The sequence below is a fragment of the Temnothorax longispinosus genome, chromosome 5, assembly GCF_030848805.1.
Source record: "Temnothorax longispinosus isolate EJ_2023e chromosome 5, Tlon_JGU_v1, whole genome shotgun sequence".
Taxonomy (NCBI): Eukaryota; Metazoa; Arthropoda; class Insecta; order Hymenoptera; family Formicidae; genus Temnothorax; species Temnothorax longispinosus.
In genome coordinates, this window is record NC_092362.1 from 8,242,782 (window position 1) to 8,261,589 (window position 18,808).

Consider the following 18,808-nt stretch of genomic DNA (forward strand, 5'->3'; position numbering starts at 1 on the left):
GCTAAACCAGCGCGAGACTACACAACGCGATAATGTCTTGACGGACTTACAGACTAACGCGAAATAAACTAAATCTAACGCAAGAAATGACGAACTTACATACTAACGCAATGTACAACTAAATCTACGCAGGGGAAAATATCTACACGAGGAAAACGCGAATTTGACCGCAAGCACACGAGATTGCTGAAACGGTGTAACGCAAAAGAATCATTCTCGACGAATAAACTACGATCACGAGAGTCGCGCGTGACGCACAGCCGGGTAATACGCGATCGCAACCACAGATACCGTAAGAATGTTCGCGAATTACCGAATCGAGATATCTATCGCGATCTCCAGGACTTTCACGCGATGAGTACTGTTCACCGGCCACGAGACCATTCCAAAGCCCTTCGCTCTCGCTCTCGATCGCAGATGCAAAATTACGAGATCTCAATTACGCGAGTACTTTAGGCGAGAGCGTGGCCCGGAGGGCGGTGTCGTGGCTTACATTACTACCGTCTATTACGAGGCAACCTCACCGGTAAGATACTTCCTCGATCGGGGTTGTCCTCTCCGCCGTCACCAAAAACCGTCGCGAGAGAATCAGGCACCAAGTGCGCAGCAAGAGTCGGTCGAGAAGCGCTCAAGAAAGCCGTGCGTGTCGTCCCGAGGGTGGCTCAAGAATGATCGCGGAAGTGCGCTCGATAGAGGCGTCGATCTAACGCCCCTAGCGGGACATGCGCGACCCTTCCGCGCGATAAGCGGACCAATTGGCGATGAGCTCGCAAGCTCGCGCGGGAGCCGCTAGCAGGGTTATCGACCGTGGATTCGGCGGGGCGTTCGAACGTGCCCTCCGCGCTCGCGGGGTCCTTCCAGGTTTCCCCGTTGTAGTAGGCAAGGCGATGACTCCCGCGGTGTCCTCTGGCTCGACTCGGGGGCGGTGGCCATCCACCCCCAGAGTCCGTCTGGCCTCGGAGGACTGCAGACAGGCCCGGCGCCGGGCCCCTGCGATGCACAGGTTCGCCTGCCGTTGCTGACGCGCAGCGCGCGCGTCTCACGTCGTCCCTCGCTTAGTAGCGGTCCTCGTAACTCGGGCTCCTCGCCCTCGACATCTCGCTTTCGGTCCTTGTGATTCCGTTTATCATCCGGCTCTCCTGGTACTCCTCGTCATCTTCAGTGTGGCGTTGGAACTCCAACTCGACGGGGTGAGGCGCCACGCAATATCGCAAGAGAAAAAAAAAACAATAATGAATATTTGAATCGCAACTTTAATACGCCCCTGGAGATCGAAGGTTGATTCGTGAGCCGTCCTCGGGCGCGCAATCCGCGCCTTGTGACGGCGGCGGAGCGCTGCCACGCCGCGGCGAAACCGCAACGTCACATATATATATATATATATATAAACATAAGTTAAAGCTACACTACATGTGATACTGTGCCAATTAATGGAAACAAGAAAATACAATTTAAGAATTCCACGCCGAGGAAATACAAAAGCCTTATAACTGAAGCCTTAATAACTAAAATACAATCGCTTAAAAATAAAAATAGGGTATTTATTTAGAATACAAAAATCACAATTTCTATAAAGCAGGACATATGTACACATGTGTGTGTGCCCTGCTTTAACGAAAATCATTAAACAGTTAAATACTTTTAAAGCGCGTTACTAACTTACATAGGTTAGTTGACGCGTTTTAAACACTTAAATACTTTAAAAGCGTCACTAATCTATACGCCGAAAGAATATATATCATTTCAAATTATGTTACACTTCTGACTTACCAACCAAATAGTTGTCACGTGATCTGCTGCATGCGCGTGCGGCCACTGAGCATGCGCATATGGCCGCAGGGCATGTTCGTAGTCGCTACATCTCGTCGGTATGACAGGTCTCATAACCTGATAGTCGTCACATTTAACCGTTAATATCTCGGTTCGCGAGGCAGAGCGCCGCGTTTATCTGCCAGATTTTTTCATTTCGTGCAAAAACACGTCGATTGAACATAATTTTATCTATATTCGCGTTCAGGCCCGTATTCTAAATAATTATTTAAAATATAAAGTCAGAAATATTCAAATAAGATATTCCGTTTGTTAAATATAAAGATAAAAACACTCTAAAAAGAAATATAAGTTGCATATTTACAAAAACCAATATTATAAAAATTCTTTCAGTAAATTATATTACCTTCAGTGGAAACACGTCTATAAGTCTCAGCAGTATTCTTTGACGTAGTACATGGTAATATATTAGTATCGGCGGCTTCGTATACTTGTAATGTATTTCCATTCCAATTCCAGAGTAAGTTTGCAGAATTTGTTTGTACAATGTCTAACAAAAGATAATATATAATAAGTAGAAAGACATTATTAAAGACATTATTAAATCGTACAACATATTATACATGGTGTGTCTAGAAAGTAATAAAAATTATTTTTTTGCGTTTTTCAGAAGGGCTGCGTGAGGAAAGTGGGGGTCGAGGTAGTTGAGGGGGAATCTCAGGTAGTTATACGGTCGGACTCTCCTCAGTTGAGCCCGAGCCTTTCAAACGGTCCAATCGTATAACTGAGATTCCCCTCAATTACCTCGACCCCCCACTTTCTTTCCCTCCTGGGGAGCGTAAGAAAATCATTTTTATTACTTTCCGGACACATCATCCCTGGATTCCGCATATACGCTTTACGGAACCCAGGGCATGTGCGTAATTATAATTATAAATTTTAATAAAATTTAGTATCAAACCTTCGTTTAAACTTTCGGTGTTATGCTGTATGTTATCTGTTGTAATATGACACTCTGATTCTGTCGTTAATCCTATTTCTTCTCGTATTAAAATATTCTCTGTTTTATTTTGACCGTACATATATTCTGTATGATCTGATACATGTTCCGTATTATTTATAGTGACAGTTGTACTTTTATCTTTTATTATATTGTTCACAATATTCTCATTACAATCAACAACGTGATTCTCATTATTTAATTCTGATGAATTTGAACTTATGAGATTTATTATTATTTCCTGAGTGTTCTCTAGAATGATATATTAATTATATTAATTATTGCAAATACATATATTTTACATTAACATTATAACGAATAATATATATTGTACCGGTTGTTCCGATATACAGCTCAGCATGACGAGTTGTCCATTCGTGCAAACGCACATAGTTGTTCACAGCTGCGTAGGTTTCGGCACATTACAATCACTCACATATAATGCATCAAAATGAATGTAGCTGTGAATGACCATGCACGCCTGCACGAATAATGGGTAACCCATCGTACTGATCACCTGTATGTTGCTGCAACACCCTGTACATATTTACCTCTTAAAAAATTAAAATTTTATTACGGAATTGCGAGAATTGATAATCTGATTTTTCTTTTATATAAGACAGTAATAAAAAAATATATAATAAAATCTTACCATTGATTTGATTTGCAGGTGAGGATGTTTTACAACACATTGGTTGTGAAATATGGTGCAATATAATTTTAGGTACATCAGCGACTAATGATTTTTTAATACTGTCAATTACATCGAAACTTTCTGTAAAGATGTGTAATAAATGTTTATATAGATATATGATTTTAATATACAAATATTTGACAGACAAATGTACTGTAACGTAATGTAAATATACACGGAATAAATAATCATATAAGTGTACAAAACTATAGTCGTGATTGGCTCTTACTTTTAGAACCAATCAATGCAGAGTGTTGATAAGATGAACTCAACAGTTGTGTCTGCTGAACGCGGCCATTGTAGACCCAGCATTATTTTCCTTCCACCGTGTTGACGCCTCTCTTTCTTACTTGAGGTTCTCCTAGTAATATCTAATATCCGTTAATTCCAAGTGCCTTTCCAATAAATAGATAATAAGATAAGTTAAGAAATTAATAATGTTTGTTCTTGTCGTATTTACCGATGGAATACATTACGTATGTAAAGCAAGAGATGTGGTCAGGCACAAAAATACATATATAACAAAATATAAATGTAAGAGATATATTTGTCGTGTCGTGCCTCGTCATGGTAATATTTAATTTTTATACTATTTGCAATTTTCATATTATATTTTTATATTATTTACAATTTTTATAATTGCAGATTATAATAACTAAATAATTATTGAACGAATATTGTTTTACATAACCTTTAAATAAATCGATTCTATTTTAAATTATTTATATTGTTACGCCCGTGCTGGACACTGAGTAGAGAAGTCGCGGAAAGCTGTGAAGCGCGATCCTTGACAACGGGAGTTTGTTGATGGATTTATTGATTTTCTGTCTGGCGGATTTTTGGAATCCGCACGCGTTCTGTTTTACGAGCTTGGAATAAACGTATTTCTTAAGTTCTTTTGAGTTCTCTTTCCTTTCGCGAGTTCTGCGAAATACGTGCGCGAGTGTGGAGTGCGCGATAGTGTTACGGCTGCGAGCTTACTCGACGAGCGTAACATTTTTGGGGCTCGTCTGGGATACGAGGCGACGAACGCAGTATCCCGAACAGGATGACGACCACGCACACCCCGCCGAGGACCCGTTCGCAGGCCGCGGCGTCGGCAACAACGGAGGCGGGCGCGATCCATCCGCGGGATGCGGGGGCGACAGAGGCAGAGGCGGGCGCTTTCGAAGCTGTCTACTTGGAGCTTCAAAAGCTGCGCCAGGAGCGGCGGCTGGAGCAGCAGGAGCAACAGCTTTTCCGCAGCGAGTTGGAGGCTCGCCTGAAGGAACGCGACGCTGCGGTGGCACGTCTTCAGGAGCAACTTGCCGTACATCAGCTAAGTCCCTCCAATAATGTTCTCGCGGCGAAATTACGAATGAAGAGACGCGTGAGATAGGTGCGGGTGAGGGCGCGTGTGCGGGGCGCGCCGCGTGCAGAAATTCGGTCGAGCCGCTGCGTGTGATGGGCACGGGCGAGGGTTCGTGTGCGGGGCGCACCGCGTGTGGAGGTTCGAGTGAGACGTCGCTCGGTTATAAATTAAAGCCCGACACGTTTGACGGGAGTGTTCCTCTGCGCGAATATTTAGCACAGTTCAATTTAATTGCGCAAGTGAATGGCTGGGAGGAATCTTCGAGAACCGTGGCTTTAGCCTCGAGCTTAAGAGGGAAAGCGCGTGCCGTATTGGATGGGGTAACCGAATTCGGGAGCCTTCGCTATTCTGAATTAGAGGCTAGGTTAGAGTTGCGTTTTGGCGAAGCGCATATGTCTCAAACGTTTTACACCCAGTTCACTAATCGGAGACAAAAACCCGGAGAAGATCTGCCCGTTTTGGGAGCGGATTTAGAACGTTTAGCGCGTTTGGCCTATTCGGAATGCTCGGCCGAGGTGCGGGATAAGATTGCGTGCGCCCAGTTCGTTGCGGCGCTTTCTGACGGTTTCGTAAAACGAACTCTTCAGTTAGAGGGATTAACTTCCTTGAGAGCCGCCATAGAGAGGGCCATGGCAATAAAAGTCATCCAAGCGAATAGTTTTTCGCGGAAATTTGAAAGTAGAGATCTCGGAAAAGGCAGAGCTGGGAACGAAATTAAATCGGCGGGGAATGAGAAAGATGAAAAGAGTTCTGTAAATTTTAAGAAGAATTCGGGTTTTAGGACGAGATTCGGGCGTGAGGAAAAGGAGTGCTGGCAGTGCTTTCGGTCGGAGTGCCCTTCTCTAACTACGGAAGAGAAGGGAAACTCGGAATAGCCGAGCTCAGCGGGGCATGTTCGGCTCAGGGGTGCAAAGGCCCTGCGAAATTAAGTAGGATAAGTAGCGGGTTAAGTGATTTTTGTTTTCGCGGCCGAGTTAATGGCCGGACTTGCGTCTTTAGAATAGATACGGGCTCCGATGTGTCGGTACTTAGGGAAGATTTGTTAGGTCCTTTGAAATCACCCACTCCTGTAGAGAGATATTTCTTGACCTATCCAACGGGAGAAACGGTTCCTGTAAAACATAGAGTAGTGGTTGGAATCGAAGTAGGGAAATTTTCTTTGGATTTTCCGGTAATCATAGCGGCTATAAAAGACGAGTGTATTCTAGGAGCGGACTTTCTTTCAAAAATAGGGGTAGGAAGCGTTTTCTCTTCGGTTTTTGAGGAAACGGTGTCAGAGAGTCAAGAAAACTTTTTCTGTTCCCGAATTTGTAGTTTTGATAGGGGATTCCTTTTTTTCTTAAAGAATTCTTTGAGAAAAATTCCGAAACTCAACGCTTCTCAAAAGGAGCAGTTTGCTGAATTGGTGATCGAGTTTCAAGATGTCTTTTCGGAAGATGTAATTGCAGGAAATTGCTCCGTCGTTGAGCATGCTATTAGGGTGAAAAATTCTTCTCCGATTAAACAGGCTCCTAGGCGAATTCCACTGCATATGCGAGAAGAGGTGGAAAAGATTTTAAACGAAATGAAACAACGTGGTGTTATCGAAGAATCTCATAGCGCCTGGGTTTCTCCAGTTGTTTTAGTTAAAAAGAAAGATGGAACGATTAGATTCTGTATCGATTTCAGGAAGCTCAATGCCATTACAGAAAAAGATTCTTATCCTATTCCCAGGATAGATGATCTTTTTGATCGTTTATCCGGAAATTCCTAGTTCACCACCTTAGATTTAAAAAGCGGCTATTGGCAGGTGAAGCTTCGTCCTCAGGATAGGGAGAAAACGGCCTTCTCTATAGGAAATGGCTTATGGCAGTTTACTGTAATGCCATTTGGATTATGTAATGCTCCTGCTACTTTTGAGCGATTGATGGAGCAGGTTCTTCGTGAGATATTGAATAAGATCTGTATGGTTTATTTGGATGATGTCATCATCTATAGTAAAACTTTCGAGGGAATGCTGGCAAATTTAAGGGAAGTATTTCTTCGTTTACGGGGTGCAAATTTAAAACTCAATCCAAAAAAATGTACTTTCTTCGGGAGAGAAGTGAAATACTTAGGCCATGTCGTTTCAGAAAGAGGAATCTCCACTGATTCGTAGAAAATTAAGACCGTTCAAGAGTGGCCTATTCCTCAAAATAAGAAGCAAGTGCGAAGCTTCTTGGGACTCTGCTCTTATTATAGGAAATTTGTGAAGGGATTTTCTCTTATTGCTAAGCCATTATTTTTTTTAACTGAAAATCTTAGAAAATTTGTGTGGGATGGGCGTTGTCAGGAAGCTTTTGAGAAGCTTAAACAAAATTTAATTTCTCCTCCTATTTTAGCTTTCCCAATAGAAAAAGGGGAATTTATTCTTGATACTGACGCTTCAAATCACGGCTTGGGCGCGGTACTTTCTCAGATTCAGGATGGTAGGGAGAGGGTCTTAGCTTATTATAGTCGGGTTTTGAGCAAGTCTGAAAGGAACTATTGCGTAACTCGTCGGGAGCTGTTAGCTTTGGTGGAGGCTTTGAAGACCTTCCATCACTATTTATATGGACGTGAATTCTCGGTTAGAACGGATCATATTTTGTTACGCTGGTTGATGTCTTTTAAGAATCTAGAAGGGCAGTTAACACGTTGGATGGAACGCCTACAACAATTTAATTTCGTAGTCAAGCACCGAGCAGGAAAGGTGCACGCAAACGCTGACGCGTTGTCTAGGCGTCCATGTGCGGAAGAAAACTGCAGATATTGTGATAAAGTGGAGATGGGGGAAGAAAGTATTGTAAGGGAAGATGTTAGAAGAATAATCTTCAAAGAAATTGAATCTGCGGACTGGAAAAGAATGCAATTGGAGGACCCTTCAATTGTAAGAATTTATCGTGGAAAAGAGGAGAATAGGCGACCTCTTCGTCAAGAAATAGCTCAGAGAGATTCGACTGCGAACGACTATTGGCTCCAATGGGATTCCCTGGTGATTAAAGACGGGATTTTGTGTAGGAAATGGGAGTCTCCAAATTTATGTTCCGTTGTTTTTCAAACTATAGTTCCTCGAGGAATGATTTCGCGAATATTAGAAGAAGCTCATGATTCTTCCACAGGTGGCCATTTTGGTGTCAATAAGACCTTAGAGAAGATCCGGAAACATTTTTATTGGGCTTTCAGTAAGCAGGATGTCGAACATTGGTGTAGGACTTGTAAAGTTTGCGTTTCAAAGAAAGGGCCATCTGATAAAGGAAAGTCTTCTTTGCAAATTTACAATGTCAGTGCGCCTTTCGAAAGAATTCAAATGGATGTTCTTGGTCCCCTTCCAACTTCTTCTTCGGGAAATAAATATCTGTTGGTGGTTACGGACTGTTTCGAAAGGAAGCTTTTCCGCTTGGAAATATTAGGGCTAAAACGATTGCGGAAGTTTTCTTGAGTCAAGTGGTTTCTAGATACGGCATTCCTTCGGAATTACATACTGACCAAGGAAGAAATTTTGAATCTCGATTATTCTTGGAACTAACTCAGTTATTGGGAATTAAAAAAACAAGAACTACTTCATTTCACCCTCAATCCAATGGTCAGGTGGAACGTCAACATCAGACGTTGTTAAATTATCTGGCAAAGTTTGTTGCTGAAAATCAACGAGATTGGGATCGTTGGATTCCATTAGGGTTGTTGGCGTATAGGTCTTCTAAACATGAAACTACTGGTTTCACTCCTTCTGAATTGCATTTAGGTCGGGAGTTAAGATTACCCTTGGATCTACTTCGCGGACATCCTCCTGGTTCTGAGACTATTCCTTCGGAAAGAGAATATTTCCGTCACTTGAAAGGAAAAATGGATCTCATTCATAACATTGTATGTCAACGTATGGAAATTAAGTCTCAAAAAGCCAAGGCGCTTTATGATCGGAAGGATAGACAATTATGCTATGAGCCTGGGCAAAAAGTCTGGTTATTTAATCCTCGAAGAAAAATAGGAATAACTCCTAAGTTACAAAGTAATTGGGAAGGTCCTTTTGAAGTCGTTAAAAGAATAAATGATGTGGTTTATTGCATTCGTAGGTCTAAACGGCATAAGAACAAAGTCGTTCATTTAGATAGATTAGCTACTTTTTATGAGAGGTAATTCTTTTCGAATCAATTTTTGTCCGGAGCGCGGAGTCCGAAAAATTTCAATTCATTTAATTAGTTTTTAGGTTTTTAAGAAAAAGATATTTTTCTTTTGTTGTTACTTTCAGCTACTTCTCCGGGAAGATGGTGCCGAACAACATCAGGCGAAGATATTAGCTGAAAGAAGACCGCCTTGCCCACGGTTTTTGATCGTGGTTCTTCCGTGGGACTTAGGGCAAATGCCAAGGCGGGGACTGGGGAGTCTTGCGAGACGCAGGGTCCACGAAAGCTTTCCCCTCCAGTCCGAAGACTCTCAAGAGGACAGCGCTGGTAGCAGAAGAAAAGCCGACGTTGAAAAAGTTCACACGTGAAAAAAAAGCGTTTTTGGATTGAGGGAAGAAACGAAGCTCGTTAACTCGCAGCTTAGCTCGAGGTAGAGCAGGAAGCGTTTCAAGTTCCCGGAAATCTAAGAGAAAAAAACTGCTTGCAACTTTCCTCTAGTTGTCGGGACGACAACTTAAGAAGAGGGGGACAATGTTACGCCCGTGCTGGACACTGAGTAGAGAAGTCGCGGAAAGCTGTGAAGCGCGCTCCTTGACAACGGGAGTTTGTTGATGGATTTATTGATTTTCTGTCTGGCGGATTTTTGGAATCCGCACGCGTTCTGTTTTACGAGCTTGGAATAAACGTATTTCTTAAGTTCTTTTGAGTTCTCTTTCCTTTCGCGAGTTCTGCGAAATACGTGCGCGAGTGTGGAGTGCGCAATAGTGTTACGGCGGCGAGCTTACTCGACGAGCGTAACAATATATAAATATAAACACATATATGTAAATGTATTATGTATATAATAAGAAATTATAAACAATATAAACAAGTTAAATTCCGTATATAAGTAAATTAAATTTTTCAGAAAAGAAATTTAGAAAATCTTATTACTCAATACATGTATAAAAAACTATTTTTTATTTACCAATTACATTCCTTATGGAACTTTTTTCTCGCTGTATTTTACAACTATTGGACATGATCGACCTTGTCCTTTTTGTTGTAAAATGTAGCAAGATGTTTGTATGTCTACAAAATAAGCTTTATTTGTTGATGTAGTGAAAGCTATGAATGCTATGTACAATTTTTTTACCTATGTAATGTTAATTTTATGTAATAGTATCTATTATGTAAAAATTATTTATCTATTTGATTATAGTTTTGTACACTTATATATATTTATTCCGTGTATATATACGTTACGTTACAGTACATTTGTCTGTCAAATATTTGTATATTAAAATCATATATCTATATAAACATTTATTACACATTTTTACAGAAAGTTTTGATGTACTTGATAGTATTAAAAAATCATTAGTCGCAGATGTACCTAAAATTATATTGCACCATATTTCACAACCAATGTGTTGTAAAACACCTTCACCCGCAAGTCAAAGCAATGGTAAGATTTTATTATATAATTTTTTATTACTATATTATATAAAAGAAAAAACAAATTATCAATATTTCTGTAATAAAATTTTATTTTTTTAAAAAATACATATGTACAATATATATTATTCAACGTAATGTTAATGTGAAATATATGTATTTGCAATAATTAATATAATTAATATAATTAATATATCTTTATAGAGAACACTCAGGAAATAATAATAAATCTTATAAGTTCAAATTCATCAGTATTAAATAATGGGAATCACATTGCTGATTGTAATGACAATATTGTGAACAATATAATAAAAGATAAAAGTACAACTGTTACTATAAATAATACGATACATGTATTAGATCATACAGAATGTATGTACGGTCAAAATGAAACAGAGAATATTTTAATACGAGAAGAAATAGGATTAACGACAGAATCAGAGTGTCATATTACAACAGATAATGTACAGCATAATATCGAAAGTTTAAACAAAGGTTTGATACTAGATTTTATTAAAATCTATGATTATATAATATACATACGTGCCCGGGGTCCCGTAAAGCGCATATGCGGACATTTATTTATAGCATACGTAACGTTTACTATAGAAAATGCGCACATATGCGCTTTACGGAACCTGGGGGCATGTGTCCGGAAAGTAATAAGAATGATTTTTTTTACGCTCCCCAGAAGTGATGCGTGGGAAAAGTGGGGGTCGAGTTAGTTGAGGGGGAATCTCAGATACACGGTCAGGGTCAGACCTTCCTCAGTTGAACCTGAGCTTTTCAAACGGTCGGTACGTTACACGGTAAGTGCACCTTTGTTTTTCATTTTCGTCAGGGACGACAATGCAGAGGAGCATCGAGCAACGTTACGCAATTAAATTTTGCATAAAACGGAAAAACAGCTTCTCAGAAACGTTAGAAATGTTGAAGACAGGGTCGTCCGCGACGAGAGTGAAAAACAAAGGCACTTCTGTAACGTACTGACCGTTCAAAAGACTCGGGCTCAACTGAGGAGAGTCCGACCGTATAACTACCTGAGATTCCCCCTCAACTACCTCGACCCCCACTTTCCTCACGCAGCCTTTCTGGAAAGCGCAAAAAAATAATTTTTATTACTTTCTAGACACACCATGTATAATATGTTGTACAATTTAATAATGTCTTTAATAATGTCTTTCTACTTATTATATATTATCTTTTGTTAGACATTGTACAAACAAATTCTGCAAACTTAATCTGGAATTGGAATGGAAATACATTACAAGTATACGAAGCCGCCGATACTAATATATTACCATGTACTACGTCAAAGAATACTGCTGAGACTTATAGACGTGTTTCTACTGAAGGTAATATAATTTACTTAAAGAATTTTTATAATATTGGTTTTTGTAAATATGCAACTTATATTTCTTTTTAGAAAGTTTTTATCTTTATATTTAACAAACGGAACATCTTATTTGAATATTTCTGACTTTATATTTTACAAATAGAAATTAGCTAAGAATTAATTTAATATCTTAATATAATTATAAAATAGGTAAAAAAAATAGTTTGTATATAACATTTTTTTATCTTTTACGTACCTTTAATAAGTAATACAACATATTTTTTCTTTATTCAAAGTTTGTTTTATTGCAGTTTTAATACGTCATATTTTTCTCCAATTCTTTGGCTATAAAAATCAGTTTTTCAACATAGTCTGCATTGAATTCTGTGGCCTTACGCTACTTAGATATGAGAGCCTGTGTAGCTTTGCGGTACTATTCTACTGGTCTGTCTCGCAATCACTTTTTTACTTCGGCTGTGACTTCTTTGTTATTATTCTATCTCTTCCTACGAGTTGTATCTTTCAGAGGACCAAAGATATGAAAGCTGCAAGATACGAGCAATAAGTGGACTGTCATTCGTCACCTATCCTACAATCCGGATCTTGCACCTTTCGACTTTCATCTCTTTGGTCATCTCTAAAAGATCCTATCTGCAGGAAGAGATGGCAATAACAAAAAAGTCATAGCTGAAATAAGAATGTGGTTGAGAGGTAGACCAGTAGAGTGATACCGCAAGGCTACACAGTCTCTCATGTCTAAATGGCGTAAAGTCATAGAACTGAATGAAATCTATGTTAAAAAATTGATTTTCGTATAGAAAGAATTGAGGAAAAATATGACAAATTTATAACTGCAATCAAACAAACTTTGAATGAGAAAAAGAAGTGTTGTTTATTGAACGCCTCTCGTATAATTTAATAGTGATAAGTGTTTGTGTATTTTATTATAACTATTGTGATAAATATCATTTGTTTTTCATGTAAAATGTACATTTTTTTAATTTTTTCTTTCCGTAACAAACTAAAAAAATATATATATATCTATATAATATATATACTCTAAATTTTTCCAGATTATCTTTGCAATGATACTAATTCACAAAACAACAGTTTAAAAAACGTAATTGATAAAGACTCTTTTTACATATCATCAAATAATTTGTCCGATGAAAGCATAATTCAAACTCAAATAAATCAGACAAGATCAGAAATAAGAAAAGATGTATCCACTAAAAAAGATACTAACGGTTCAATAAATGTATTCAGTAGTTTGGACATATCAACGTTAAATGGATCAGGTAAATGTGCTCGAAATAATCCAGAAACATTAGCTTTATATTTAATAAATGGAACATTTTATTTGAATATCTCCGACTTTATATTTGACAAATAGAAACAAACTAAGAATTAGTTTAACTCGTAATTAAGTTAAATCTTAATAAAACTAAAATAAGTGAGGAGAATAATTTGTATATAACATTTTATTTATATTTTATGAATAATTTAATATGATAAATGTTTATATATCTTATTATTGCTATTGTGATAAATATGATTATTTGCTGTTTATGTAAAATTTGTATTTTTTTATTTTCTCTTTTCATAAAAGAAATTGTGATATCTAATCTAATTTTTTTTTATACTGTTGAGAAATATAAAGCATCAAAGCATAACATGATAAGATGATAACATGATAAAACAAAAACTGAGAAGTGTCCGTCGTTTATTACATATATTGAAACACATATTTCTAAATTACAGATTTTGCTTCCATTTATTTTCCACGATACAGCAATGCCTGCATTGAAGCAATTAAAACATTGGCAGATTTATCTCTGTGGAAAATATTATAAAATTCCATTATTAGCATCATCACTTGGAAGTTTGATAAAAAACCTTGGAAAAATTTTAATTAATCGATATATTAAAAAAGAAAACTATGATATAAAATTAGTTGCTGAAGATTTACAACACATATTACTAAAACAATTTGAAACAATAAATCAAAATAAAAGACATAAAAGAATTGTTCTCCCTTCTAAATCGGATATTATTAGACTTTACCACTTTTTACAAGAAAAACGTCAAATAGCTTATAACGTTTTAAGAGAGGAATTTTCTTACGAAGTATGGCTTACACTCGCAAAAGTAACATTGACATCAGTACAAGTATTCAACCGTCGTAGAGCTGGAGAGATACAAAGAACACTCATCGAAGATTACAAGGCTTATGAAGAAATTAATTATGAAACAAATGAAACGTATAAAGCACTTTCAACATGTGCCGAAGAGATAGCTAAAAAATATGTACGTTTTACATTAAGTCTTAATGATTAAGAGGTAAACTTGGACGAACAGTACCAGTTCTATTGACGGGAGAATTGAGAGATTACTTTGATATGATGTTAAAGCATAGAATCGCTGCAAAAGTGTTTCTTTTTTTCTAAAGTAATAGCAAATATATCAAATATAAAATGTATGTTTTAATCTTATCTCCTATTTTTATTATAGATTCAGATGATTTAGAACCTCTGAGAGAGAGGTTAGTTATTCAGATAATAATGCAGAAATGAACAAAATATAATAAATATGGATACAAATAAAAAAAGGAATGATAGAAATTTTGTAAGTATGATTGTAATATATATGTTTATACGTTACACTATTCAAAAGTTTGGAAGCACTACTTTTTCAGAAAAACAAAACAGTAGTGCTTATATTTCCAAAAAAAAATGTTACATGAGAATATTTACTGTCTGATTTAACTGATTCAACAGTATTATTTGTTTCCAATTATCTTCCAAGGAAGTATTTCATTTAAAGAATTTTACTGAGTCAACATGCTACTATTCTGTTTTGAAGAAAGAACAAGTTTTCATGGTTTTATTAAAATATGTATAATAATTGTTGTGTAAATTATAATATAATTTTCATATTTATATTTTACTCCATGAAAACTTGTTCTTTCTTCATAATAGAACAATGACATAGCATGATAATACCGTAAAGGCCATTGCACGTAAAATGTTTTGGTTGTAATCGTAAGGCCGTAAGAAAATAGACCAATCACAGTCGATTATTCTCTTCGCGCTTGAAGAATAATCAAGTGTGATTGGTCTATTTTCCTACGGCCTTATGATTACAACTAAAATTTTGTTACGTGCAATGACCTTTAATTTCTTTAAATAAAATACTCCCTCGGAAAATAATTAGAAACAAATAATACTGTGTTGTACAGTTAAAACAAACAGTATTGTTTCTCATATGACATTTTTAAATAAAAATATCATATCACTTTTTTTTTTAAAGTCCATCAGATGAGCTGACTAAATTTTAGGTTCCACTTGGCATCCACTTTAGACCCAATAAGACCCAACTTGTTTTTCTATAATAAAGACCCTAATTTTTTATTGTACCATCTTTTTCTACTAATTAATTTGAACAATTTTTGTCTGAAACATTTTTTTATTTGCGTATTTGTGTAAACTTTTTGAGATTTTCAAAGAAAACTTGGTAACTTGTCCAATATTTAGCTTACGATATCTCGATAATAGGTTGTAGGAGGGAAAAGTAGTACAAAACTTTTTAAATTAATTTCGTCTCAAGAATGTGCTATAGCAATAGTTGTCTAAATTTTTTTAATATTTGTGTATACATGAAAGCTTCAAGAATGCATACACAAATGTTTAAAAAAAAATTGTACTATTGCAATATCATATTCTTGAGACGAAATCAGGCGAAAAAGTCCTGTACCACTTTTTCCTCGGATAAACAATTATCGAGAATCGTAGGCTAAATATTGAAAAAGTTACCAAATTTTTCTTGAATATTTCAAAAATTAATATTACGCAAATAGAAAAATGTTTCAGACAAAAATTATTCAAACTAATTAGTAGAGAAAGATATAATACAAAAAAGGGTGTCTATATATTTAAAAAATTTGACTTCAGCTTTATTAGGCTTAACACTGGTACTGGACCCAAAATTTAATAAGATCGCCTATTGGCCTCTTTTAAATCCTCTAACTTTTATCTGAAAACTTTACCAATAAACCAATATTTTCTGAAATAATTGGCGGAAATGATTGGTACATGAAGTAAAAAAAAACACCATATATAATTTTACTGACGCATACAATTCTAAGGTTAAAAAAATACTTCATATATTAAAAGTTGACGATAAAATTATGTTATAGTACAACAGAAAGTTAATTGTATTAAAAGTACTTAGATTGTACATAAACTAAGCACTACTTATTTATACTGTGATTTCTACATATTATTATCTGAAATATATGCTATATTACACAGGCTATACAAAAAATTATTTTATGCATGTAATTGTTTATATATTCCACATACATTAAAACATTATATTAATGTTAAAATTATCCTTTTTTATATTTTCAGTGTCTCATACTAATCGTACACGATAGACTGTAAGTGAAAAACGAGTCGTTCTTGATCCCTTTGGATATTATTTAGAAAAAAATGATGCAAAGTTACCTACACATAGTTTTCAGAATATTTTGTGCTTATAGATACGTTTATGTATGCTATGTAAGATATATGTATTATAAAATAATAAATATAAAATTTATAACTGTTTCAATTATACTTACAATTTATAGTAACCTGTTTTTAATTCTCTTACTGTAATCATATGCTAATATGTATTATATTACGTACTTCCTAGAGATTTTCTAAACATGCCTAATATTGGTTTGCAAAGCATCAAAGTAAAGCACAATATAATTAAAGTATAGGGTAAAGTGCATATTTTGAATCAGATCCTAATTCGGATCAACGTCTCTCTAGCCGACTGTACCTATCACATATGGATTATTTTTCACTATCGTCTATAGCTATTCCTTATAGCTGTAGACAATAATAAAAAAAATCCACATATATGATGGGTACAGTCGGCTAGAGAGGCATTTAAAATTTGTTGATCCGAATTAAGATCTGATCTGAAAAATGCACTTTACCCTCACAGTATATAAATAAGATATAATATAAACATAAAATCCAATTTTTTTATTTAATTACATTTTTTTAAATATAAAACATGATATCTCACTATCTACTACAATTTAATTAAAAATGCATTTTATTGTTTTATTAATATAATAAAAAATAATGTTTATGTTAAACTTGTATGTCATATGTTGTTGGAGATACGAAGTGGCTCCACTCGAACTAACTGGTCGCGACATTACTGACGCCTATCTATTCTATTTTCTGATACTCATGGATTCAGTTCAGTTCAGTTCAGTTCTCTTTCTGGCGTCGCACGGTTGACCACGTGTAATCATAATCGTTGTAATCATTCTATATATTAATCTGAATAAAACCGCGTTATATAGAAACAAACTCTAATTATCACCCGCCAACAGGTTATGGGCCCAGGGTGCGTGAAACGCGAGTGTTCGATTAAAAGTCGCGAGTGAAGAACTCGGCGAAAACGTGGTTAAGGTGTACCGTGCGCCGCGTATACGGGAAAACCGTTAGCGTGTAAGAACCAATACGCGAAAATAGAGAAATCGCGAGATAAAGACTGAAACAATAAAAGACAGTAAAAGTGGTGTTAAAATGTTAGCGATTATGAAAATCGAGCCGTTAACTGCCGAAAATTATGATACGTGGAAAATGCAGATGGAGGCTATACTGGTGAAAAACGACGTATGGGCCTACGTGAACGGGACAAAAGTGAAGCCGTCGTCTGGGACAGATGCGATGGAATGGACAAATAAAGATGCGAAAGCAAAAGCCGATATCGTGTTATCGATGAGTACGTCGGAGCTGAACGTGATCCGTGGTCTAGAAACGTCAAGAGAAGTATGGCTAAAAATCGAGTCGACATTCCAGTCGAAGGGACCGGCGCGAAAAGCGATACTCTTGTCTCCAGTCAAGTCTCACAACAGTTCCGTCGAGGTAGCATCAAAATTTTCGCTCTAAAATATGGCGTCCGCTACCGCCACATGTTGTGGGAGCGCTCCGGATCACAGGCCATTCAGCGCATAAATCCGCACTGTTCTGTGCGCTGAATGCGCCCAATGAATCGGTGAGTTCGGAACGAGCGCGCGGGGACACGGCGATGCTGAACACAGTTGAGACGGTATTATTTAATCGCGAGAGCGTAAATGGTGTAGAATGCTGCTTGGACAGTGGGTGCACTGCACACATGTGTACTGAAAAGACAAAGTTCGAGAAAATCGAAAGTGTGTATAAGACATTGAATTTGGCGAACAGTGAGTCAACGAATATAACGGGCGCGGGAAACGTGCGAATGGCCGTGAGTAATGGTAAACAGGAGACAAATGTAAACTTTGAAAAAGTATGTTACGTGTCGGGTTTACGTACAAACTTGTTATCGGTGTCAAAAATAACAGATCGCGGATATAAAGTACATTTTCGTGAAAAAGGCGCGACCGTGACCGGTGAGCACGGAGAAATAATTTTTCGAGCAGATAGAATCGGAAATTTGTATTATGTGCGAAGGGGCAAAAACCCGATAAATGAAAACGATGCGGCGAGAAAAGGAGAGAATGTGGTGATGTCCGTGAATCATACTGAGAGTGAGATCGACGAGTGGCATTACAAGTTGGGACATTTAAACGAACGAGACTTAAAAAACATGGTAAAAAGCGGAGTTGTGCATGGTTTGAAACTTAAGATTGATCAAACAATGTCAACATGTGAAGTGTGTATTCGCGAGAAACAAACTCGAGCTCCATTTCCGAAAAGTGAAGGCGGTCGTACGAAAAACTTATTAGAAGTAGTACATTCAGATGTGTGTGGACCGATGAGAACTGCGTCACATTCTGACGCAAAATACTTTGTGACATTTATCGATGATAGGTCGCGTTGGTGCGAGGTTATTTTTGTGAAAAACAAAAGCGATGTTTTGAGTGCGTTTAAAAAGTACAAGGCCGCAGCAGAAACTTTAACAGGGAGAAAAATAAAAGCATTACAGTCGGACAATGGAAAAGAATACTGCAACAAGGAATTTGACCAATTCTTGGAGCAAAACGGTATCGCGAGGCGATTATCGACACCGCATACCCCCCAACAAAACGGCGTGGCGGAGAGAAAGAATC

At 37.0% G+C, this 18,808-nt stretch overlaps 1 protein-coding gene across 8 annotated transcripts in view; it reads left to right on the top strand.

Annotated features, from left to right (window-relative positions):
* The window catches only part of LOC139813365 (uncharacterized), a 76,674-nt gene extending 60,355 nt beyond the window's left edge, over positions 1–16,319 (top strand). For 2 of the 8 annotated variants that reach the window (XM_071778856.1, XM_071778857.1), the window contains 4 exons: positions 12,783–13,007; positions 13,471–14,016; positions 14,221–14,334; positions 16,119–16,313. In XM_071778856.1, the coding sequence (XP_071634957.1) occupies positions 12,783–13,007; positions 13,471–13,562 (317 nt within the window). In that variant the 3' untranslated portion in view covers positions 13,563–14,016; positions 14,221–14,334; positions 16,119–16,313. Of the gene's footprint in view, positions 1–10,067; positions 10,384–10,577; positions 10,869–11,158; positions 11,512–11,584; positions 11,729–12,782; positions 13,008–13,470; positions 14,158–14,220; positions 14,335–16,118 lie in introns of those variants that run through there. The other 6 variants (XM_071778855.1, XR_011732154.1, XR_011732155.1 and 3 more) reach the window with 6 other exon arrangements.
* Positions 16,320–18,808: the final 2,489 nt, after the last annotated feature.